Source organism: Cupressus sempervirens, chromosome 8 (assembly GCF_028749045.1).
Source record: "Cupressus sempervirens isolate cs-2001-9-10 chromosome 8, ASM2874904v1, whole genome shotgun sequence".
Classification (NCBI taxonomy): domain Eukaryota; kingdom Viridiplantae; phylum Streptophyta; class Pinopsida; order Cupressales; family Cupressaceae; genus Cupressus; species Cupressus sempervirens.
Genome location: NC_143125.1, coordinates 360,664,182 through 360,689,782, shown reverse-complemented (window position 1 = coordinate 360,689,782; position 25,601 = coordinate 360,664,182). Strand labels below are relative to the sequence as shown.

General features: G+C 35.5%; 1 protein-coding gene across 1 annotated transcript in view; it reads right to left on the bottom strand.

Annotated features, from left to right (window-relative positions):
• Nucleotides 1-13,526: 13,526 nt before the first annotated feature.
• The window catches only part of LOC149542821 (Nuclear transport factor 2 (NTF2) family protein), a 252,809-nt gene continuing 240,734 nt past the window's right edge, over nucleotides 13,527-25,601 (bottom strand). The window contains exons 3-5 of the mRNA XM_089797716.1: nucleotides 14,344-14,410; nucleotides 14,217-14,268; nucleotides 13,527-14,056 (exon numbers count right to left, since the gene is read on the bottom strand). Coding sequence (XP_089653842.1) covers nucleotides 13,975-14,056; nucleotides 14,217-14,268; nucleotides 14,344-14,410 — 201 coding nt within the window. The 3' untranslated portion in view covers nucleotides 13,527-13,974. The remainder of the gene's footprint in view (nucleotides 14,057-14,216; nucleotides 14,269-14,343; nucleotides 14,411-25,601) is intronic.

The following is a 25,601-nucleotide window of genomic DNA, read 5'->3' as shown; positions in this document are numbered from 1 at the left end:
TTTTATTTTTCCTATTTTGATAGGTTTTTCCTACGCTTTTAATAATCTCGCTTAGGTTAATAAAGCATGTCTTATTAGGTGAATGGTTGTGAGGTGTCACCTTCCTACATGTGAGCATCCATTAGCTATCTTGGGAAGATATTTTGCTATCTTCAGTCCAATAGATGGTTGCTCCTCATTGGTTGGTGTTGCCACCTCCTCCCTCTTCCTAGCCTATATAAGCATGCTACCTGGCTTGTATTTGCATCTCTTGTTTTTGCATCCTCTTAATGTTATTTTGCTTCCAGCATTTGCATTACTCTCTTGGAGACTAACTCTATGATGCTATTTTGATTTTGTATCATTTGCATTCATAGTTTAGATATTTACTCTTTGCACTAGTTTTCTGGGTTATTAATCTTATCAGATTCTAACAGTATCTAATGTCAATCTGGGGTCATAGACTAATGAAAGGTATAGTGTTTGCTTGCTTAAGGGATTATGATAGCAAGCCAAATGAGGATGAGTGTAGCTAGAACACACAGAAATAAACCTACAACAAACCAAAATAAACTTGGCAATAGGAATTGTCACTTCATGGTGACAAGAATTAAACTCACAAATCTTAAAACAAACTATTCTAAAAACTAGAAAATCTTATAAAGGATAAAAATTTAATCTAGAATATCATGTTGTAGCAAATAAGTTACAAACCACAAATATAAATTTAAAATTAAATATGAAGCAAATACAAATTAATGATAATAATTTATAATTACATAAATTAGATCATATAAATTAATATAAAAATGATGTACATATAATCAATTAAAATTATAACACAAAGTTTTTTTTAAAAAGAAAACTAATCTAAAAGAAATCACTAGACATCTGAAGAAGTGGATCCTGCCTCTTCAAGACATATGGTGAGAAAAAATGCACATCTTTCTATGTTGCTTCAATCAAAATAACAATATTTTTCTTCCACAAATATTACAAAGATTTCATCAAATATTCTATTACATGAAACTCGCACACAATAACTTTTATATTTGATATTTCTTTCTCCTTAAATATATCAAACAATGCTTATATTTATTCAACCTATAACTGCATGTGAAAATTGATAATTTGTTTTGCAAAAGTCAAAGGAACTTTGGTTGAAGGATGGAGATAAAATACTAAATATTTTCATTTTCCACCTAAAATTAAAAGGGCTACTTTCTCAATTATTAGTATTATCATATGAATCAGGATCCCCACTCACTAATGCTGAGAAAATCTGAGATGAGGGGATTTTATCTTTTAAAAATTTGCCAGATCCTGGTACCCCTCCTATTGTAGATAATGATAGTATAGAGTCCCTTCTAGACTCTATTCCACCCCTTGTTTCACAATAGGACAATGATTATTTACTGCTTCCTTTCACATTGGAAGAACTGCATAATGTAGTCTTCTCCACAGTGTAGGATAAATCTCTAGGTCCTAATGGTTTTACTCTTTTATTCTTTCAGAAGTGTTGGGATGTTATTAGTTTTGATTTACTTCTAGCCTTGGAGGAATCTAGAAGGAAGGGTTTTGTTCTAAAGCAACTTAATTATTGACATATTGCTCTTATACCTAAGACTAATGATCCTCAAACTTTTGTTGATTTCAAACCCATTTCCTTGTGTAATTCAATATACACAATATTCACTAAGGCTATTTACTTAAGACTTATGATCTTTTTACCCAGTATAATCTCACCTCAACAAGGAGGTTTTGTCCCAAGAAGGGAGACTTCTGATGGAGCTAATTTGATTGCCCATGAATTCATGCATCCTATCGAGTCTTGTACTATTTCATCCTTTATCATCAAACTAGATTTGATGAAGGCATATGATAAGGTGAATTGGATGTTTGGTTGAGAGTTTTATGTAGATTTGGCTTCTCTGAGAAATGGTGTACATGGATAAAGAATTGTATTTCTGGAGTTTCTTTTTCAATTTTAATTAATGAAATACCTTCAGGTTACTTCTCTTCTACTCAAGGGATACGACAAGGGGATCCCCTTTCCCCCTTCTTATTATCATGGCAGAAGCCCTTAGTAGATCAATTCTAGTCCAACATTCTTTAGGAGATGGGAAAGGTGTGCACATTCCTAATACTTGTTTCTATGTTACACATAATCTCTTTGCAGATGATACTTTGCTCTTTGGTAATTCAACTATATAAGAGGCTAAACACATTAGGAAAATTCTGGAGCTTTACTCCACTGGATCAGGCCAAGTTATCAATCCATTAAAATCTAAAATTTAAACCTTTTACACTCTAGTGATAATTCAAGATAAGATTGTGTCTTCTTAGGTTTCTCCTTGGATTTTGTTCCTTCTACATATCTTGGAATTCCCTTCTTCAGGGCCAAATTAAAACTTCTTACTCGAATAATGTCATCACCAGACTTAATGAAAGAATATCTGCTTGGAAGGTTAGATGGCTTTCTTTATCTAGTAGAATTCTTTTAGTAAATATTGTCTTAGCAATTATCCCAAATGACTAAACCTTTGTTCTTTAGCTCCCAAGTCCATGATTACCCAAATAGAAAATATTATTAAATCTTTTTTATGGAAAACCAACATGTCTAGAGAGAAAAGGTTCCCTTAGTGTCTTTGAAAAAGTTATCACTTAGTAAAGAAGAGGGTGGTGCAAGTTTATTCAACATTGCAACTAGGAATAAAGTTTTTGGTGGTAAGCTTGTTTGGAATATGTATGTTTAATCCTCATCTATGTGGTGGCAAATCTTGTTGGCTAAGCATCTTGACTCTTCCAACACAACTAGGATTTTTACAATTTCTAACCCACCAATTGGTTTAGTTGTATGGAACTTCATGATGTCATCTAGGGATGTGGTTTCAAATTATATTTTCTGGCAGGTTCATTATAGAGATGAGACCCTTTTTTCGAAAGATTCCTGGAATTGGCATCCCCCCCTTAGTTCTATAGTAGCTCTTCAAGATGCCATGGAGATTTTTATTTGTCATCGAGTTTCCATGTTGATTGACTACATTGACCATGTAGATATCAATTTGCATAAGGTCCATGGAAGAACCCTTCTTGTCCACCTCTTTCTCCTATCCATATTCTTGCTTTCACCAAAATCCTTGAATCCTGAATTGTTCTTTTGTCTCCGACAAAAGATAAGTTATTATGGTGCCCTTCCAAATCAAGAAAATATTTAGTTAAAGAAGGCTATAAGGCTATTTAGCATATTGACAATCAATCCTTATCACATAGGGCCTTCTCCTTTTGTTGGAATAGCTCAATTCTCCCTAAGGTAGGTTTTTTCTCCTGGCTTGCTCTTCAACATCGAATTCTTACTAGTGACAATTTGTCTCATTTATAGATTGCATCCCTTTTTCTTGTGTCTTGTGTGGGAATTTTGTTGAAAATGTAGATCATCTCTTTATCCATTGTACCTTTGCATCCCAATGTTGGTCTTTTGTGATGAATAAGTTATCAATTTCTTGTCCTCTTCCGTCTTCCCTCTGGGACATGTTCCAATCTTGGCCAATTTTGTTCTCATTATCACTCTTTGCATGTATTTGGTTGATAATTCCTTCTGTTGTTATTTGGTCGATTTGGCGGGAACATAACAAACACATTTTTAGAAAAACTACCTCAGATGTGCTTCATGTCCTCTTTGTAATTGAAAAAGCTATCTTAGAGCAAGTTAATTACTTTGTGCAGTCCCATTTTAAACCTAATGCACAAGTAACTTTTTGGGATAATTTTGTTATCTCCAATTGGAAAGGGATTTTACTCCTTGCTCCTCTGGTTCTTCCCAAAATTAGAAAACATCACACATTGATAAGAACATTAAAATGACACCCCCCTGCTTTGACTTTTTGTAAATTAAATTTTGATGGTTCTTTGAGAGGTAATCCAGGTGACTCAGGAGTAGGAATTTGTTTGCATGACCATGTTGGCCAAGTCATAGCTCTCAAATCATTATCTATTCCTCCAGGTACGAATAATATGGCTAAAACCTGAGCTTTTTGGAAGGATTGATTTTGGCCAAAAAGTTGGAAGTTCTTTATCTTCATGTTGAAGGTGATTCTACTCTTATTATTAATCCTTGCAAGTTCAAGGCTATTATGAATTTGAGTATCAAATATGTCCTTGAGAAAATTTGGATATTGCTTATTTTTTTGATAGAGTAACCATCTTGCATGTGTATAGAGAAGGTAATTCTTTGGCAGATTTTTTGGCCAACATGGATTTGCTCTAGCATTGAAATTGATTCCTTTATGGATTCTCATGATCTTAATAAGTACCCTCTCTTCATGGATATTAATCAGAATGAGTTAACTGCCTAGTTATGATGTCTATATTTCATGCAGTTGCACATATTCGTTTAACTTGCTATATTTGGCAGATCTCCCTATCTTGATATGCAACATGTAGCATATGTTGGTTCTAACAAATAACTGTCCAGGTGTATGGAAAAGGACTTTCTTGGTTTTCACATTCCCTTTCTTTCATATTGGTGGTTGTGTTCATTCGCCGTGTTGTGCATAATATCGTCCTTCCCCACCACCTTTAATTCTCCCTCATGTTGTCCTTCCCGGTTTGTGGTTATTTTCTTCTTCATTATCCTCATCATCATGTCCAGGTCATGGCTTGGGATTTTGTGTAGTCTGATCTGGCACTTTTGGCATAGGATTTAAGTACGTTGTCATGTGTTTCTATTTTTCGATTTGACTACGAGCTTTTCTCCATTTATGTATGATTTATTGCTCTTTACTAATGCATCTTATGTGTATCTTTTTTTAATTTGATTGCCGGCCTGACGTCAGTCATGCTTGATTTTTATCTTTATATATTGCGCCCATCTTTCTTCAGGTAGGATTAGTTATTGAATGGTTTTATTTTAACTCTGGAGGAACATTATTTATGGCGTTGTGCTCTTCCCAGTTGTTGAATTTTAATGATAGAATGGTGGGTTTCTCTGTGTGTAATTCTCATCACATAGAACTATGCCCACAGAAGCACAGACTTAAGTTTGTTTTCGAAGATTGAGAACAACGCTTCTTGTTACATATCAATGATGATCTCTTGGTTGTAATATTTGTTTGTGATCGGCCTCGAGTCCGTAGAGCCATCAGGAGAATTGTGGGTGAGGACATTCTTCTGCCACAAGGGAAACACATGATCTTCCCTTCACAGGCCACGTCCATTTTTCTTTCGAATTCATTTGATCTTTTGCAGTCCTCGTTCCACTTGGAAGTCCCTGTCAATAAATTTGTAAGAGTTTTTTTTTGGGTGGTAAGAAATTGAGGAATGCTCTTACGAAGTATGATTTGTGGAATGGGGCAATGTTGGTTGGAAGCTTATTTCACCACCATGCTCTCCTCAATAATCACACAACCTTCTCAGTGTATGTGAGCATTAAAAAAGGTCTTGAGCAACATATCTTCAAACACGTGAAGTTGGCGTTATAGGCCCATGGTAGAGCTTTGAGCGTTCAATGTGTTAACAATATTCATTCTGTAGTTTTTACTTTATTAGACCTTGAACTTGATGCTGGTCAAGCTTCTGTTCCTGCTATGGCGGTGCCTCCTGGTCGACATGTTCCGGCTTGTCCTTTGCATGGTTTAGAGCTTAATTCTGATGTCGTGAGTTCTGTTGCTGATCTAGATTTGCATCTAGATTTGCACCTGGGTCCAACTATTACATCTATGTAGGAGTAACTATGAATTTTGGTTTATTCTATCTTTTTGGCAAATCAAGCTTTTTTGTACGAAATATTGCCCACATCCTCATTATTTGGGCATAAAAAAGTGGCCAGTTCATATGAAGATATTGATGGCACATAGCTTCCTGCTCTTCTTCTTGGGTAGCCTTCTAGGACTTTTTGGAAATGTATTTTAGCCACTGGCTAGCAGGGTGGGCCTTAGTTCATCTCTCTTTTTCTCTTAGGTTTCTTCTCAAATTCTATAAAATATGGGGCAAGGCCTCCTTTTGTATTTATGGGCAAGGATCAGAGTTTTTCTTTTCCGGTTCTTTTCTCTGTGAGCCCTTTGAACCAATTATTATAAATCTGATATATTAAGTGGCATTGCCACGTTGCAAAATAAAAATAAATATTATTACAATATATTATGTGATATTATATTATAATATAAAATTATATATATATAATGGACGAGGCCATTGAAATTTAATATTAATAATAACTAGTTTGATAACTCCACAGGGAAAGAACTAGTAAGAAAACCCTGCTTCCTTATTACTTTACAAGATAAAAATAAAGACTACACGATTAGCCAGATATGAAACAAGAACAACTAGGCATCGTTGTTGATTACTATCAATAACCAACCAACATCTCAAAATATATTATATTCTGTCAATACCTCCAGTTGGCACAATATCCTCTTGCGCCACTACAAGGCCCACACGCAGAGTTGAATCATCTATGTGATCACAATTAATAATCCCTCCCAACAAGTTGTTGAATGCAACATGCCTATATGAGTTGATAACATGATATAGAATTTGGCTATTAATCATATCATTATTTATGTAAATCATTCATTTTATATTAAATCTTCTTTAGTGGGGATATCACATGAAACTACAAGAAAATAGTGAATTCAATAAGCAAAGCAACTTGGTTACAATGTGTGGTGAAAGAAGTGCAACAAAGAGTGGCAATGATGAATATTGTGATGATAAAACATAAAGCAACAAACATGCTCTTCACCAACCAAAACATTAGCTCCAAAACAATGAGTTGCACACGAGCGAAGGCAAGAGAAATGCCATTAATGCAACTTGATGGGACTTGCAAAAGGAAGGGTCCCCAATTTGGTGCGAATTAGGGCTGTGTTGTGAAAGGTCACAACACTTCACTTGATTTAGTTTCATAGAAGCAGCTCTACCTATGGAACGTAAACTACTTCTTAACACAGTTAGTTCCAAAGAGGCTAAGGTTGCCCTTAGTAGACCCATCAAAATTTAACTTCATATTACCAATATACAAGGGGATCGATCACCACTTTTTAACAACATTCGTATTTGACATATATGACCTATGAATGGAACAAAAAACAACGATTATATGAAATATTGTACCTATTCAAGTGAAGCTTAATAGTCATTGCCACTATTTTACAAAGCAACTAAAAATTTAGATATCTTAGATCAAGCATACAATACCATACTTGTGAGATCGACAGGGTCCACAAGACTATCAAATCATGAAAGCCATACACAAAATTCAACATTAGTCTATTACATGTTATAATGATATCATAGGTGAATTGACAATGTTATGCAACCATTTAATTCTTATTGAAGGCTCAAATTTTTAAATAGACAAAAACCAACAAAATATTATTGAAATAAACAAAGGCTGCAGATATGGCATTACTAAACTATACTGATTAAACTTAAATAAAATGAAGAATGCCATCTCTAAAAGACTCCAAATTGGGGGATCCCTGAAAATAAGATAATGCATGAATCTGTAAGGACCTTTTGCTGTCCTATAGAGATTTTTTTTTGAACTTCAAGACACAATATACCATTTGTAGGATTTATTGTAGACATTAATAGTATGTCACTTGGTCATTCAATCCAGAACATCCCTACCTCATTTGAGGAACTCAAACCAACAAAATATTGTTGAAATAAACAAAGGTTGCAGCTATGGCATTACTAAACTATACTGATTAAACTTAAATAAAATGAAGAATGTCATCTCTAAAAGACTCCAAAATGCGGGATCCCTGAAATTCAGATACACAACGCATATATCTCTAAGAACCTTTTGCTGTCCTATAGAGATTTTTTTTAACTTCAAGACACAATATACCATTTCTAGGATTTATTGTAGACATTAATAGTACGTCACTTGGTCATCCAATCCAGAACATCCCTACTTCATTTGAAGAACTCAAACAGTTATCAATTTGTTGGCATTCGAAAAGCATTACTAATGGAGTCGCCATTCTATTTCATTTGTGGAGCCTACCAAGATTTATAGCTGGTGTTGCTTGTGACTTTTTCTCTCTAAAACAAAATTCACAATTTCCTAATAATAATAGCAATTTCATTGAACACTCTTTATGTTATATATTTACTGTAATGCCCCGCCCAGAGATCCTTGGACACAAGGATTCAAATCAAGCCAAGATATTTTTTTTTTACAAGTATGAATGCACAAGACAACATCATACAGGGATCACAAAGATCGCAACGGAAGACTTCAACACAATCCCCGCAACCAACGAATCTCCAAACGCCACTACCAAACTGACACACACAAACAAAGCCAACAACGACAACAACAAGATGAGGGCACAAGAAATGACCACTCATCGACAAAACACCAAGCTGGGATAATATGCAGAATCCCGAAATTTGGCTAAGCCTGAAATCCTGAAGCCTTGAAAATTGGCTAAGTCTGGATTTCTGAAGCCCTGAAATTTCCTAGAATCCATAACTTATCTCTGAGAGGTCTGAAAGCTATCTCAAACGATTTGTCGCATATATTAAAATATATCTTAAGTATAAGGAATTTAAACGAAATATTTTAAACCCCAAGAGACTAAAACAGAAACATGAAAACTCGATTTCAAGAAAAACCGACAGAATTCAAAATGCAACAGCATAGGGTCGAAGAATGCCCAAAAGGGTATCCAAAACCACTCTCAAAAAGATTCGATCACGAAGAAAAGTGCCCGTTGATGGCACGCGCAGGTTTTTCACAAAAACCGTGCGACACTTTTTACTATGGGAGGGCGATACTTCTCCTTAAGGTGTGCGACACTCTTCCAGTGTCGTACGACATTTCTCAAGAAGGCATGCGACACTTTTCAGCATCGTACGACATTTCTCAAGAAGGCGTGCGACACTCTTCCAGTGTCGTACGACATTTCTCAAGAAGCCGTGCGATACTTTACAGTGTCGTACGACATAGTTTGCATGGGCGTGCGATACTTTTTAAAGTGTCGCACCATGCTCAACAAATGTCGCCCATAGAAACACGAAAACACTCCCAGAAGCAAAAAGGACCAAAATAGAGCAAAGAACCTCCACACCAGGGAGTACCGGATCCACAAAGGCTCGAGGAATGAACACTCGAGTGCAAGAACAACACAAAATGGAGAACATCAACCATCTAAACTACAGCAGCATAGAACACACTGAATATAAACATCGCAGAGAACAAAAGCAACATCGCAATGTACATAAATACATCTCAGGAACAAAACAACCAACCTAAGTACGCGGTTCCTCCCAACCGTCAATAGCATCATAAGACCATCGTGGGTCCTAGCCATCCCCCGCGCGTAACATCCCAAGCCACCGACCAGATCGTCAGTACTGTCGTAATAGGGATGTCACTACTAAAACATGCAACAATATAAGCATAAGGAAATCTAACATGCTAGTAGTAAAGCATAAAGATAATCCTACAGTAGATAACATCACCTATCACATGCTAAACAGCAGTAAGCAACAGATATACTACTAAATCAAATAACGTCATATAATCATATGCTAAACATCATGATAAGGGAATGCGTCAAGTAAACTAACATCATCTAAACATGATATACAAGCATCCCAATGAAAGCATAAATCACAAGAAAGCATACTCCGGAACCCGAAGTACCAAGTGAAAACATCCAGCAACGGTCGCACTAGGATAAGAGACCGTCTCTGTACACCAGTCCCTAGCAGTGGTGAAGGTAGCTACGCCTCCCAACCACGTGGCACCCGTAGGTCCACACCCGCCGTGCTGATGGAGATAATGATCCAACAAAAAACACACAAAAGAACATCCATGGCTAACACTCACGCCAGACAGTATGATGGCTGCAACCAAGAACCTAAGACAATGCAAGGAGTAAAGGTCCTGGTCAGACACTCAAAAGGCTACTAAGTAGGGGCTGACATCATATAGAGTCGCTTGGCATCGACAAGCCCAAGCTCGGATCGTGCGTTTCAACTCCCCAACGGAGGGCCCCGCACACACATTTTATTATCTTAAGTTTTATTACCAGTCACACATTTTCTTTAATTATCACTTATTTAAAACTTCCTCTGCCAACCCTATGGGATTAAGGTCACCAGGCTGCGAGATAGAAGCCCCCTCCATATGCTACCCTACCCTACCCATGCTCATCCTACGACAAGTGCCCGTGGGCATGCATACTCCCATCCCAACCCCAATGATCATAACTTCCGGCAAATCCACGGAAGATCGGGCCTCGCAAGTCACCCAACAAATGTACGCGTACGTACTCGTGTGTGGCGCACCACCATCACGAAGATCATAACACAAGGACAGGAATGAGAACACAATGCAAAGAAAACACCCAACTGAAAGCAACACGGGAAGGATGGATTCTACACGAATCCCAAAGCCAATAAAACCGTACATCATAAAATCACTCAACCGGCCTCAATCCGAGAGTATGGATTCTACACGAATCCCAATGATGTAACAAGACCAAACATCATGAACTCACTCAATCGGCCTCAATCCGAGAGTATGGATTCTACACGAATCCTAGCGTTCACGAAACAAAAGCAAAGGTCCAACAAAAACCTAACAAATATAAAATCACTCAACCGAACATAACGTCGGGAGTACGGATGCAACACGCATCCCAATGCAACATAAAAGTGCTAAAGTGGTCTGACTGATATCCAAACGGATCATCAAGGTCCACGACCCACATTGTGCCAAGAAAACCTGAGAAAACAGGGCGGCACGCAAAATGAGGTGAAAACTCCAAAAATTAGGAAAATTACAAAATTAAAACCCATTTGGCCTTTGGGTTCAAAAACCCCAAAAATCCAAAAATAAATGGAATTGGACACCGTATGCAAAAATGGCCAGCATAACGGTGCGAAACTCCAAACCCTCTTCCCGAAAAATAGGGAAATGTTCATACCCGCCCAACCGGGTAGAACTAACATACAGAAACGGAGGGGAACACTAGTTCTCAGCCTCCAAACAAATGGCTACCAAAAACAGAAGCTGAAACGGAGCAGAAACAATAAAACGGGAAAGCCCTACCTCACAGCCAAAAGGGCAAAACGGGAATCTGAACCATAAAATAAATATCTCGCAGAAGTAGCTGAAAATCGCGGCAATCCAAGGTTTCCCCGAGTTGGATCCAACGAGCCCAACCTCGCGACGATCCCACGCCCGTAGCTCCCACAACGAACAAAACAATAAATCCTCATGAAGAGGATTTTGGGTTTTACTCTCCAACTTTCCAATTTGAAAGTGAGAAGTGAGGAATTAAATTCCTTTTTGGATATTTATTCACTTTTCAGGTGAATAATCGATTAGGGCATTTAACCAGCCAATCCAGTTAAACCCCGAATCGACCCAAACGAAAACAGGCTATTCCTATAAATAGGAATTCATCTATGGCAAAGCTGCCAGAAATTAAAATAAATCAAATAAAAAGCCCGAAAACCCAAAAACACATAAATCTCTTAAACAACTTTCGCGACAAAGCGAAACTCTAAATGCACAGACACGCTTACTGGTCTAATCACATAATGCAAATGAGTTCGGATTTAATAATCACCGAAAGGTTTAAATTAAACATTTAATTAAGGATATGTCGACCATACAAGGACGACATTGGTAAAATATGAATGGCTGAATCACTAACTCCATGTGCCACTGCCAGGGATATAAATCCTGCACACTAAACAACACGATCAAGTGCAATTGCATATAATAACATAGCCGAAGCAATAAATGTATTAAATCACCTAATTTAACCATTTATTTAATTATATTAAAATAATCTATTTACATCACTCACGTTCGCAAAAGGCATAGCAACGCAAGAATGAAGTAAATAACCATAGCATTAAATCCATCACATAACAAAATCAGAGGTATGTCCAAATACCAAATAACCAGATAACATCATAAAACACATTGTCATCTCAAAATGGCATCATCATGCAATATGATTAACTGAACAGCATAGTAGTCTATTATCTATGATACTGGAATCAAAGAGTAACATTCGACCCTCAGGTCATCTCAAATGTAAAACATCACATGAGTAACAAATATCTCTCTAATCAAAAATATAACAAGGTAAATGTCCGCAGCACATAACCAAAATAATCCCACATGAACAATCCATTTAATTACTTATGCATTAAATAAGACACTTAAAACACATAAGCGAACATAGTCATAAACATGACTAACCATTGCTATAGGAACCCAGTCCAGTGTAGCATGGTAATAGTACACAGTGCAATCTCTGCACACATCTTAGGGTAATCATAGAACAACCTCATGATACCAGATCGATCCTGGTAACCACTGGCACAAACCTCAGTGAACCAAAAATCACATCATAATCTCAAAGATCAGTCAAAAGCATAAACAAAGCAACTGATAAAGAAACATAAATCCGAACACCTCAACGGTGTAGACCACTCAGGGTCACAATCATGATCCCATCACAACAAAAGATCATCAAGGTTGCATCCATCAGGACGACTTACAAAAGTCAAATGGGAGAGGCACTACATTTACAATAGGATATCATATAAGTAGCAATATCTCTACTGCCTACTGCTATAGCACTAGACGTGACAAAGAAAAGTACAAACATTATTCCAAAGGAGCTTGGTTTGATTCACCTTTGGACAATTTCTTCTAATGCACTTGGAATTTATTAGAACTAAGATATACAGTGCAAGTTAGTTTCAACTAAGTTTCTCAATTCTCTAAATTTCATAAAAAATCACAATCTTCACCAATGAATAATTTCTTCGAATGCACTTGCAATCTCTTAGAACTAACATATGCAACATAAGTTAATTTCAGTTAGGTAACTTATTTAATTTTCTTAAATTTATCATAAATCTTAATCTTCATGCATCTTTCACATCTACTAATCCTACTAAAATACAAGTCGTTAATTTTTATTACGTAATTTATTTAGTTTTCTAAAAAATCAGAAATCTTAATCTTCGTGCACCTTTTCACATCTAATAGTAGCTACAATAAATCTGATCGAATTTGGGAATAACATAAACAGAGGACTTATAAATCAATCATCAACAAAGAGGATATAAGAAAGGCCAAGCAAACCAACGGATTTTTATCCATGAGATATTGAGCACCTATCTGCGCCGACATCTAGCTCTCAACTCAAAGCAAATCCCGAACATGAATAGAAAATGTACTAAAACAGGGGATTGCAAAAACAAGAATCTATAGTTTCCTCAACTGATACAAAAGCTAACTAATATAGGCATCAAAGTTGAAATGGGAGAATCACACAGGCTATAGAAAAGGGTTTAGAAGATAAAAAACCGGATATGAACCAACAGTGTTTGAAGATAGCAGGATAATAATGAGGATGGGTGAATAATTCTCCTCCAATTTTTCTAGAGATGATGCCAATATGACATGTCGGTTGAAAATGAGGAAATGACAAGTAACAGAGAAGATGGGCATATATAAGAGAATATGACTGCAATTTTGAGAAAAGAAACCATTCAAACATTAGAAATAGCAGCTCATTATTATATAGTTCATGATAATAGTCCAGATAGATAATTTGTGCACTTCAGCAAAACCTCCTCTAGACTAGCCACATATTCTGAAACCCTTTCATGTAAGAAGGTACGTGAGCAGATATGGAGGGAAGTGGACATTCTTCTACATGGTTATTAAATTTTCTAGATCTTGCTCATATAAAAATGAGAATATCTGGAAGGCTACAAGTCTGAATATGAATTTTTAGTTGATGAACAGAAGAGTATCCCATTGAAATCATAAAATCAGGTCTCCCTGTAAGTTTAAGCTTAGACATTGTCAGAACCTAATGAAGCCTTCTCCATTTGTTTTTTATAGAAAGTTAAATTCAGTGTTGTATTGTTATACATAGAATTGCACTAGAGGATGGGATTTTTAGATGCAGGATATGTCGATCATAGTCTAATTCATTTACGCCATAACCCAGGGTTTGGCTTGAAAATTTGCTTCAACAGGACCATTTTTGGAACATTCCAATGCTCAATGTGCCTGAATATTTCAGTCAACAATCAAAGAAATAAATTAGCTTTTCTGTTCAAAGAAGGATATAGAGGATACTAATTCTGAGTTGCATTTACAAAGGTCGCTCTTCAACAATAATAAAACTGCATTACTATGAGTTTCTACCATCAACACAGAGACAGCATACCTGCATATTTTTCCAGATTCAAGATCATAGTAATACTCTGTGTAGCCTGTGGCTGCAACGTCATACAATTGATTTAGTTGAGAACTTCAATTACTCAATCAAGAAGTTGAATTTGAAAATGGCTTACCAGACAAGATAGGCCGCCACGGGAAAGCTAAAACACAAGCAAAGCGCCAATAGCCAACTCCTTTATCCTGTAAAAATAACCATGGAAGAACTTAGAAAGTTAATATCTATACCCCTTTTTATAAATTTGTCGTAATACTATGCAGTGCACACCCTATCGCCCACAAAAGGTCCTCTTTTAAAAATTATTTTTGAGAAATTTTAACTCACGACATGAACATGCAAATTTTAAATTTTCTACTGACACAAAGGTCTGAAATTGATGTCCAATGAGCATGAGTCCTGTTACAGATTTCTTGGAAGAATACATTAAGATTGAAAATTCATTAAACGAAATACATGTCCACAAGTAGCACAGCATTAAATACCTCAGAGCTGGAATGAAGAGTATGGCTGTAGAATCTAGATCTTCTGTTGCAATTTTGCAGGTTATAATTATAATGACTGTCTCTCTGCAAAGTTCCAAAGTTCCCAGACTTGGACCTGACCCTGACTCGAGAAGGGTAACTCAACTCATGAACTGGCTTAGACTCGGCCATGACTCAGCAGTGACTTGGCAAAGTGACAAACTCCTTGAAATTTTTATGAAGATTTACTCTTGCCATCACCCTTTCGCTATCATATATTGAAACCGGCAGGGCTGACCCGGCTTGCCGGTCTGGACCCAGCAGCACTGACCCGACTTGCCAACCCGGGTTACTCATCCGACTCGCAGAGAGTCTGGGAACTATGCTCCAAACAGTTTGGTTGGGGATGGAACTCCTTGTTTTATAGATGGGGAAAAGTATATTAAGCATCCAACTCAATAAAACACTTCTCCTGGGATTAGCATTGAGCAATATGGGCCTGATTTCCCGATTTTCAAATTCCCAACACTTAAAGATGGACAGAACTTTCTGTGGTAAAGCAGGTCTGATTTAATTTAATCAGCTAGTGAGCTTCTAACAATGCACTCCAGTTCCTTAAGATCCATCCACTGTTGTGTCAAAACCAAATATACATTTCCGAGAATGCTCAGCACCCTCAGAAATCTTCAAACCATATTTCCAAGTCTCTCTAGGACTCTCCAAGTCCTGGCAAGTCCTGAGCCTAGTGACCCTAGCCAAGTCCGCTCTATTCAAGACTCACTAGAAACTGTTTTGCTGAGTTTTTGCCAAGTCTTGCCAATTTGTTTTTGCTGAGTCCATGCCAAGTCCGAGTCTCCTTTTTATTCTTCAAAATATCTATGAGATCAAGAAACAAGTCTGATATACTGTTCTAGATATGATAACATATCTGAAACCACAAAATGACCACCCCAATGAGTCCCTCAACTTTGCTAAAGCTTCTTCAAATGTAAGGTCTCCTTCTTGCACCTATGCAGCTTTGTTTTCCATTGCCTTGTTGCTTTGGTAATGCAACACTGATGTGCAGGAGTGATTAGAACAATAAATTCATTATCAAATATTTGGCGTGCCAAACCTACAACAAACTCCACTCTTGTCCATGTGTAGGCATTACCCTGGAGAGTGGAAACAACATAAAAAACCTTCAAAATCTGCTCTGAAATTCAACTCAAACCCATGGCAGCATACATGCCTATTTATGAGGTCAACCGCCACTATTAAATGCAGAATTGAATAGAACAAACAGAGAACTTTTCAATCCTAGTCTGTGGTATCCTTTATTTGAGTATTGTACAAATACTCCACTAAATAAATGAGATTGGTCAGCTTTCTGCTAAGTGCATTTCCCTTTCAGTTACTGAACTCTAGTTATTGTCTAGTCTTGAACACCATATGCTCTCACCTTGCCTGTCATACGAAATGGATGATAAGAAATTGTGAAGGACATTGCATTGTGTATTAATTTCGATTGGTGAAAATTTGAAAAAATAGTTATTTTCAACTTGGTAGATATTGTATTAGTGAGCCCACGAAATTCAACACTCCCAGTTTACTAAAGCTAGATTGTTATTGTGTTTGGTGTGACTTCTTTTCAAAACCCATGCTGTTCCTACTTCAAGTTTCGATCCAACTTGAATGTCTGAAATATTCTTAAATTGCCCCTTCAAGCATAGAAAACCAAGCCTTCTCTCATAATCCATCCAAAACATTTAAACCTTCCATTCTTCCTCAAATCCAACTTTTATCTTAAATCCAATATTTTTCCAATCCAAATAGCCAAATCTTCTTCATCCTAAATCATTCATCAATTTCATTCCTGAAATACAAAAGGAAGCAATCGCCCCCTCTTTTATCCTAAGCTCGCCCATCTCAGGTCACCTTCCTACTAATTAGTATTTGCATACTTCATCGCCTTTGTGATCGTTCCTCTTCTAAGCTGAACCCGACCTTTTGTTACAACCCACCCTTATGGAATTTTTAAAATAACTATTTTAACTGCTTTAGTCGAAATGTGATGTTAATATTCAAATATGTTTATTTGTTATATTACTGGATACTGATGCATTTGAATGAATAATGTAGTACATTGAGGGATAATGATTTGTACTAACAAACATGGACAAATGTTGATGATCCTAGATGATTCATGCTAGCAAAAAATGTTTAATATAGTATCAAAATGAAATGAAAGTCATGGCTAACTACGTAATGTGTTAGTGAATGCACGTAAATGGTCACCCTTGAAGAAAGAAGGGAGTGTATCATTAGGGAGGAAGGATGCAAACGCAAGAAAAAGGTCAGATTCACAATCAAAGTTGGAACCTATAGATAAGTAATTTTGGTTATCCGGTCCCCTGGTGGTAGAGTTAGGTATGGTTGTTAGTCATATGTTGTCAAGGTGGGTATAAGATGTTTTTTCCTTGTTTGTCTACAAACTAAAATAATTTAGTCTTCATCAATAAGGATTTCATCCTTATGTTATAGAAGAAATGAATTAATTACCTGAGTAACTCTTTTATTGATTTTAATGGAAAACCTCATAATTCTTTCTCTATATATAAATACATATAGGTATAAATATGCATATGCTGAGTGCATAATGCTATGTGTATGTGTACAAATAAAATTCTATATAGGTATACACACATAATCTTAAAATTGTTGGGTCGATATTTGCAACCAACAGTTTGTGAAAATCTACTTGCAAAATAGGATGACCAACCACAGTGTATAAGAAAAAGTCTCTCCTACCTTAAAGGGAAGACTTCCTCTTCTCACTGTTTCATCAATCAACTCAAGGTAAACAAGAAGTTGAGAGATTCGTAAGGGGTGTTACCAATATTCTTTCCTCTTAACTTTCAGGAAAGAATCCGCTCACCCACAGAGTGAGTAATGGGCATGATGAAATCCCTAACTACACTTCTATCTAGTAGGTGGAAACGGTGATACCAATAAACCAACACCAACTCAAAGGTTGATTGAAAGTGTACTAGTTTGGCTCTAAGTCCTATTTGTCTAACTCATAAGAAAAATCACTACCATTGGGGCACAAAGACTTCCAGAAGTGGACGACCTCTATTCTATAACTTATTTTTAGTTTTGATCTATTCTATAAGACAAACCTTTACCATTGGGGTGCAAAGACTTCTAGAAGTAGGGAAATTCTAACTATTTTTTGTAAATTTGAGATGGTAACACAAGCTACAGTCAAAGCTTCTAGTCTATGTATTATCACAATTGCTCCTAGTCAAATCCTCGGCTCCGATTGCTTCCTAACTCACTATGCTCTATTATTGAACACACAATATTAACATGAATAAAAAACAATATGCACAAACTACAGTCAAAGGTTCTAAATTTCTCTATCAGAATTGCTTTTAGTCGAATCTTCAATTCCAATTGCTTCTTTTATTCACTTTTCTCCCAAATTCGTACTACACAATCAAAGTTATGCTTGCACAGGTTTGGCAAAGCTTTCTTGCATACAACAAAAGATGATTTTTACAATGAGGGGGCACTCCTTTATATAGGCAAAGGAGTTGAGAAAAAGGAGGGAAAAGTGGGAGCAACTCAAGAACAAGAGAAATTATTGGATTACATGTCATAAGGACATGTAATTGAATTCCATGAAATTACACAATTTCATGCAATACATCCTCTCCAATCTATAAACATGAAAAACACTTGAAGAAAATGTTGAGCTTGTTGATTCTGAATGAATCAATCCTATAGATTGTCGGCAAAGGCCTTGTACTTGATGATGCAATCCTAGGTGATCATAGGATTGGGAGTTCTTGTAATTCTTGCCAGTGCATTCACCTTGATAATCATGGTGTTGTCTTTTGATAGCCTCTAACTCTCTTTGATGAATTGCTCGTTGTCATTTGAAACCTTGATGTGATCAAGGTTTTTCTTGTTCGAGTTGTCAAGAATTTTCCTTTGTAGATTGGCACATACTGGAGTCTCTGACACTTTGAAAGCCTTCTCGATGATGTCTGGATGTAAACTTGGAACAACTTTCCATCAACACCTTTAACTCTCTTTTTTTCTTTAATCTTTTTTGGAGCAAAGTGCTTGGCACATTCCCACATGAACTTGGGTTCTCAGAAAACCATTGGGAAAATGGAGACCAAAAAAATTACTACTTCTTGAGGATCAAAGTATATCTTCTTGACGGGATGTCTGTGTTCTTTGAAGAAGTTCTGACATAACTTGAAGAATACGCCAAAACATGAAGATGAGAGCATCTTTCAATGGGATTGGATCCATGAAAACTTTGGGATTTGAGTTACAATGATGAATCCATGAAGGATGAATGTTTGAAGCATAGTTCAAATTCTCACTAATATATCATTTTCTTGCGAGAAATTCATGGTGGTGAGAAAAGTTGAGTTTTTTTCACCGGTTCCAAGAGGTGAGATTGTGGTTTTATCACTACGAGAAGTTGGCGATTTCTCGGAGCTATATCGTCATTTATCGGTGATAACTAACAAACTTCTCATACGCACATTGAGAGTAAAAACCTGTGCACAGGCCCAACATTGCATTATTTGTTTTGCTGTGTTCAGCTTCTAGGGTGGAGGAGAAGGGTTTTGGAGCATCTCCTAAGTGTTTGGCATTGATTTAAAGTGATTTCCAGTGGATTAGGAGCAGAAAAAATGAATTTTTAAATAAATTTAAGTCAATTTTAAAATTCCCGAGAAGTTGCCGATTTCTCTCCGATCTTTGCTGAGAATTATTTTTTTGCCTCGCCGAGAAGTGGCAAAGAATGAGATTTTGAACTATGGTTTGAAGTATGGATTAGATACTTATGGAACACATACGATGACTAGAAATGAACCAAAAAGCATATGTATTTGGGTGAAAAGGGTCAAAGTTGGACTTAGAAGGGTGGATTGCATGTGGGCAAAGATGAGATTTTGTGGGTATGGTCAAGAATGCAAGTTGCAATGCATATGGATGTGTGCAAATTGCAACTTTGGTGTTTAAAGAGTGACCTCCAAAGTCGGGTTGTCCGGATGCAATTACATGTAAAGTGATTTACATATAATCATGTAATTAGGTTCGGAGGATGGAATTATATGTAGGTGGGTATGGAGGTAGTTACATGTAATTGCTCTTGGAGAGTGAGATTACATGTAAATGTGAATGAAGGATGGAATTACTTGTAATTGCTCTTGGAATGTAAATGCATATGAAAAGAATGGATGCAATGTGCTTAGACATGAATTGGCAGGATACAGAAAGATGTGATGCACTTGCATAGAAAGGTGAAAAATGAAATGGTGTGATATGCTCTTGCATTCTTGGAGAAGAATGCTTAACCTTTCTGAAAAAAGGAAATCAAAACAACAAACAGACATCAAGCAAAACTATGCACAAAACAAAAACATACCTTTGGTTTCAAAGATGACCAAATATCAAGTTGTTCTCCTATATGCAATTTCAAAATTGGAACTTAAGGAAATTCCAAACACTCAAAAATGGAAGTTTTCATCCTATTTAAAGGAAATTTGCAAAATGCATGGCATGTCTTTGAACAAGTGTACAATGATAAGCCAAAATATCGAACAAAATAGCAAAGGTTTGAAAACTTCTATTACTTGGTGATCAAAGAGCCAAAAGTGGGAGATTAATAGGCTTGAAAGAAAGTTTCTCCTCCAATTTCGAATTTCCAACAAACTCTTTGACCTTTTCAATGCTTGCAAATGATGTTGTATGAGATGGTTTTATATGTAAATGCCCAAAAACATGATCTCAAACCTTCAACATGTAAATGTTTTTTAAGAACATATGCATTTGGACATTTTTTGAGCAAAAACATGGTCTCTAGCAGCAATTACATGAATCGTTTTTTGCTCGGAAACTCATAAACGTGATTCAAAAAGGCATTAGCAAGCATTAAAACTAAAAAATGACCCCTATTGATTCAAACTTATGGGCTGGAAATGCCATTTTTTGGATGTTTTCAACAAACGTGCCCTTTTCATGCAAAAATCTGGGTCGTTTTTGCAAAAACATGGCTCACAAATGCATATATATTGGTCATTTTGGACTTGAGAATGCAAAAATGGCTTCCCTAAATGATAATACATGGATCCAAATGCAAAAACTTGAATGAAAACCCAATTTTCTGGGCTTTTTAGCAAAAACGTGCCCAAAAAATGCATGTATTTGAGCTATTTTTGGCTTGGGAATGCAAAATCGGGGTCTATGGATGAATTTACATGTTTAGAATGTATTCATATGATGGCTGGAAGTGCAAATCGCACTCTCATGACCTCATTACATATATAAATATGTAATACATGATATGTGATTGGATGTTTTTGGCTTTGGAGTGCAAAAACAGCATCTTGGAGGGCGATAACATGAGTTTTGAATGCAAAATTGGATTCACCAAGACACATCACATATAATCCATTGGTTGGAGTGCAAATCACACTATTGGAGTGCATCTACATGTTTTAAAATTGTAAAACAATGTTAGTGCAAAAATGCACTCTCCAAGGCTCTTTTCATGTTTTAAAATGCAAGTTCGTGCCAATCTTATGTAGAATGTATTCTCCAACCCTCATTACATATTTTGAAAATATGCACATGTAACATGCATTTGACAAATTTGACCCTGGAAGGCAAAAACGTGGACTCTAGATGCAATTACATGTAAAGGAGGGTTTTAATGCGAAATTGACTCTAGGAAGTCCATTACATGCATTTTTAGTGCAAAACGCACTCTTGGAGGTCCATTGCATGTAAACATGTAAATGAGTTGAAAAACATGTATATGCACAACTTAAGTGATAAATTAAGCACATGTCTAATTGATTTTTGAGGGAATATCACTTAATTGGATCAAAAATAACATTTACACTATATAATGAATATATTATGTGCAAATATAAATTCAACAAGTAATATTTAACTTAGACATTTTAAATAAAACATAAAGTAACTCAAAAGTTAAATCAAACTATATAGGTAATAAAGTCACTTAAGTGAAAAATTAGAAAAGCAATTCAATATGAAAATATAACATAAAGTGCTCTATAGTCAAGTGATAAATTTAAGTGATAAAGTAACTTAAAAACATAACATAAAGTCAATTTATGTTATATTTTTCAAAAAGTGAATGTTAACATTAAAATATAACATGATATTTTAAAATATGCAATTGCATCTTGAGGTAACACTTTTTGGGCACCTAAATTATCATATCTTTTGACTGCCAAGCTCGATTAAGTCCTAAGATATTCTTAATCGAAGGAGAAACTGAAAGCAAGGGTTTAAACAAAACTAAAAGATCAAAAGCATTAAAACACACTTGAAAACACGAAAAAGGACATTGAAGGCTTCATAAATCAAGCAAAAGCTTAAAAATGAAAAATGAAAAAGATTTGACGAAAGCCTTCAGTAAAATGAATCATTATATGAATTGGAGTTGATTGATTGATTAGTATTAGCCAATTAAACAATGAACTATCTCAGAGAAATGCGAAACTAGTTGAAAAAGTTTTGTACCATTACATACATTTTGTGATGAAAAAATGTAGAACAACAAAAATAATGTGAGCAAATATATGTATGCATCCACAATAAGTCTATATATTTGTATGCATGGGGATATGAAAATTGGCAGCAAGTATAGATAAACATAATTACACTCACACACACATATAAACATAAATGTTTTCTTATCATACCCCTTTGATATTTTAATTGAGTTATCATATGGCTGATGTGAAGAATAGACTTTCTCTTGCAAAGTTGTCATATTTATATGTTAATGTACAGATTGAGTGGTGATGATGAAAAACCTCCACTTAATCTAGTTAGTTGCAATCTGCTCTTCCTATTTATGCTAATGTCTTGACTGGGTGGCCATGGTGTCAAACATTCACTTCATTTAGTTTTTTATTTAGAGCATCTGCATACGTGGGCTTATTATCATGCATGCAATCTGAAGCTAACAATAAAAAATTTACTCTTCATTAGTTTAGATTTTGCGGCATATATTTCAAGGAAATCAAGGATGGTTATTACATCTTGATCTTCCAAAACAATATCAAAACATTCATTCGAAACCTTCTTGTGGTCCCATTTCCTCTCAATTTTTGTGAACCGTCTTATGTCCTTGGTTCATCCATTTTCATCCAATCCAAATTTGTCAAAAACCTACAATCTCTATCACCCCCATCCCCTCAAAATATACTTGTATCTTATTGCAAAAACAAGTATCTCATCAACAATTGGGCTTGTCAAAACATGCACTACACAAAAGCATGGAGATTGAAATTTCAATACAAGTAATTATGTCCAACATGGAACACAATGATCTCACATGGAGAAAAACTAGGGAGGTAACATGCATATAAGAGGTAAATTCCAAAACTTACTAAAACTTAGTTATCCACATTCTTAAAATTGAACCATTAACTCAAATGAATCCATAAAAAGGCAAGCTTGGATAATATTCATAAAATTTATAAACATGGTTATGTATTCATTTGTACTCTATAATTATACTTGTCAAAGTTTTACACATCATCTAGTATGACTTTAAAAATGTTTACAGTTGACTTGTTGGAAATGGGGAAAGCCTTCCAAGTAAGAAGCTCACAAAAAAACAGTGGGTTACACTTTTTTGGACATGCTGATTTGTGCTGAAATAACACATTTTTAATACAAATATATTGATTTATGCCTTGAGAGGTCCCATTTTAAGGAATTAATTAAAAATGGCTAGATCAAAGCCTCTTAGATCAAAAAAACATTTGATATAACCTATCCACTCCTCAATCATACTTGCAATGGAGTCTCCTTCGCACCTATTAAAATGTTGAAGCTTTAATGGCTTTGGGGCTTAATTAAAGGGCTCAAATAGAACAATAAAAACAAGCCCATTTGCATGACACACGTACTTGGAATGAGTTATCTAATGGTTATACATTTAATAAATTTTGATGTTATTATGTACATGTTTTTGATGTCAATCAAATGTAGGTTTAGTACCAAAAATGAACGTTTGTATTGAAGTTCATGGAAAAATAGTGAACAATTGAAAAAAATCTGAAAAATGGCCAAAATCTCCATATTTGAGTGCTTTTTCTATCAAAAAAAGAACCTTTGAAATTAGACAAACACACAAGTTACATGTTATAAAAAGAAAATCTCAAATTAGGGTTAGGCCAACTTCAAATGTTAATAAAATATGAAATACTAAGGATAAAAACATGAAACCAATTCCATGATCTCGATATGGATGTTAGAAAATTAAATTCAAAAGAAGCATATTTGTTAAAGCATGCAGCTTCGGTCTGAAAATAACTATGATCAGCATATATATCTATATGTATATATGTATACTAGTATGATGCACATAGTATTATATATATGCATATATATAATAGCAGTATATAAAACTTTGCACAGTTGAAACTGATGATCATATATATATTGTCAGAGATTTCATTTTAGACATGATCGAAACTTATTTTGTTTCCTTTGATTTAAGATCACTATCGACCTATATTATATCGGGTTGCGGTTCATAATGATCAGTAGTACATGATTAAGACTTGTGTTAAGTCTATAACAAATCGGGCATGATTAACCAACACCAAACCGGTGTGATGGTGAATGTTCATGTCTCCATCCGGAGACATGCCCATTCACTCTCACACCCCTCCATGTGATATGTATACTTGATCTGCTTGATATAACAAGGCATCGAAATCAATTAATGCAAGCACATCAAAGGATCGATTTACATTTCAAGTTCAAGAACATTTTATTATCTGTATTATCTCTGTACTAATATATACAAATTCTGGAGCAAATCTATTCTTTGACATCAATGTTCATACCTGCAATCAAAAGTTGTGCATCAGTTAACCTCGAATTTGAAATCCAGTAAGAAACTTTACATGGTATTAGAGCCTTGTTAAGGAGAGATCTGTATAATGATGCTATTAAAAGAAAACAAATTAGAATCTTTTGTAAGAGAAGAAAAAGAACCTAAAGATGATCCACAAAAAACTCAATGGATCGGAAATAATGAGAAAGCCATGAAGATAATCGTAGATGCCATTCGAGATCACATAGTGCCTATTGTGGCAAAACATGCTACAGCATATCGCATGTTTAAAGCTCTTGAAAATGCATTCATAGTAAATATTAAATAACACTAGTAGAAAACTTGCTCTTAAAAGACAAATGAATAATATCAACATGAATAAAGGAGGAACCGTGAATGCCTTCTTCATGAGAATCACGGAACTGAGAGATCAATTATCTTTTGTCAATTATGAGATTGACAATCAAGAGTTATCCCTAATAGCGTTAGGAGGACTACCAAATTCTTGGGAGTCCTTTGTACAAGTTATAAGTGCAAGATCTAAATTCCCAAAATTAGATCGATTGAGATCTGATTGTCTTCAAGAAGACTCGAGATTAATGATTAAAGGAAAACTTAAAACCTTAGATGAAGACATTCATGTTCTTAATGCCAACTCTCATAAAAAGGGTAAGAAGAACAACAACAAAAGGAAAAGAAACTTTCATGGAAAAGGATAGTCCAAACAGAAGAAAGACTTGTCCAAAATTCAATGTTTCAGATGTGATCAATATGGACATTATGCACTAACTTGTCCTGATCGATCTAAACTTCAAGTGTCATTTGCCAAAACTCATAAATCAAATGAAGATCAAGAGCCTGAGAAATATGCCTTCTATCTAGCATTGTCTAGTCAAATATCAACCAAATCCAGCACTTGGATAATTCACAGTGGATCTTTAAGACACATCACTGGATATCAAGATAACCTAGAAAGCATGCAAATAGAAACAAATGAAGAAGTTACAATTGTGATGA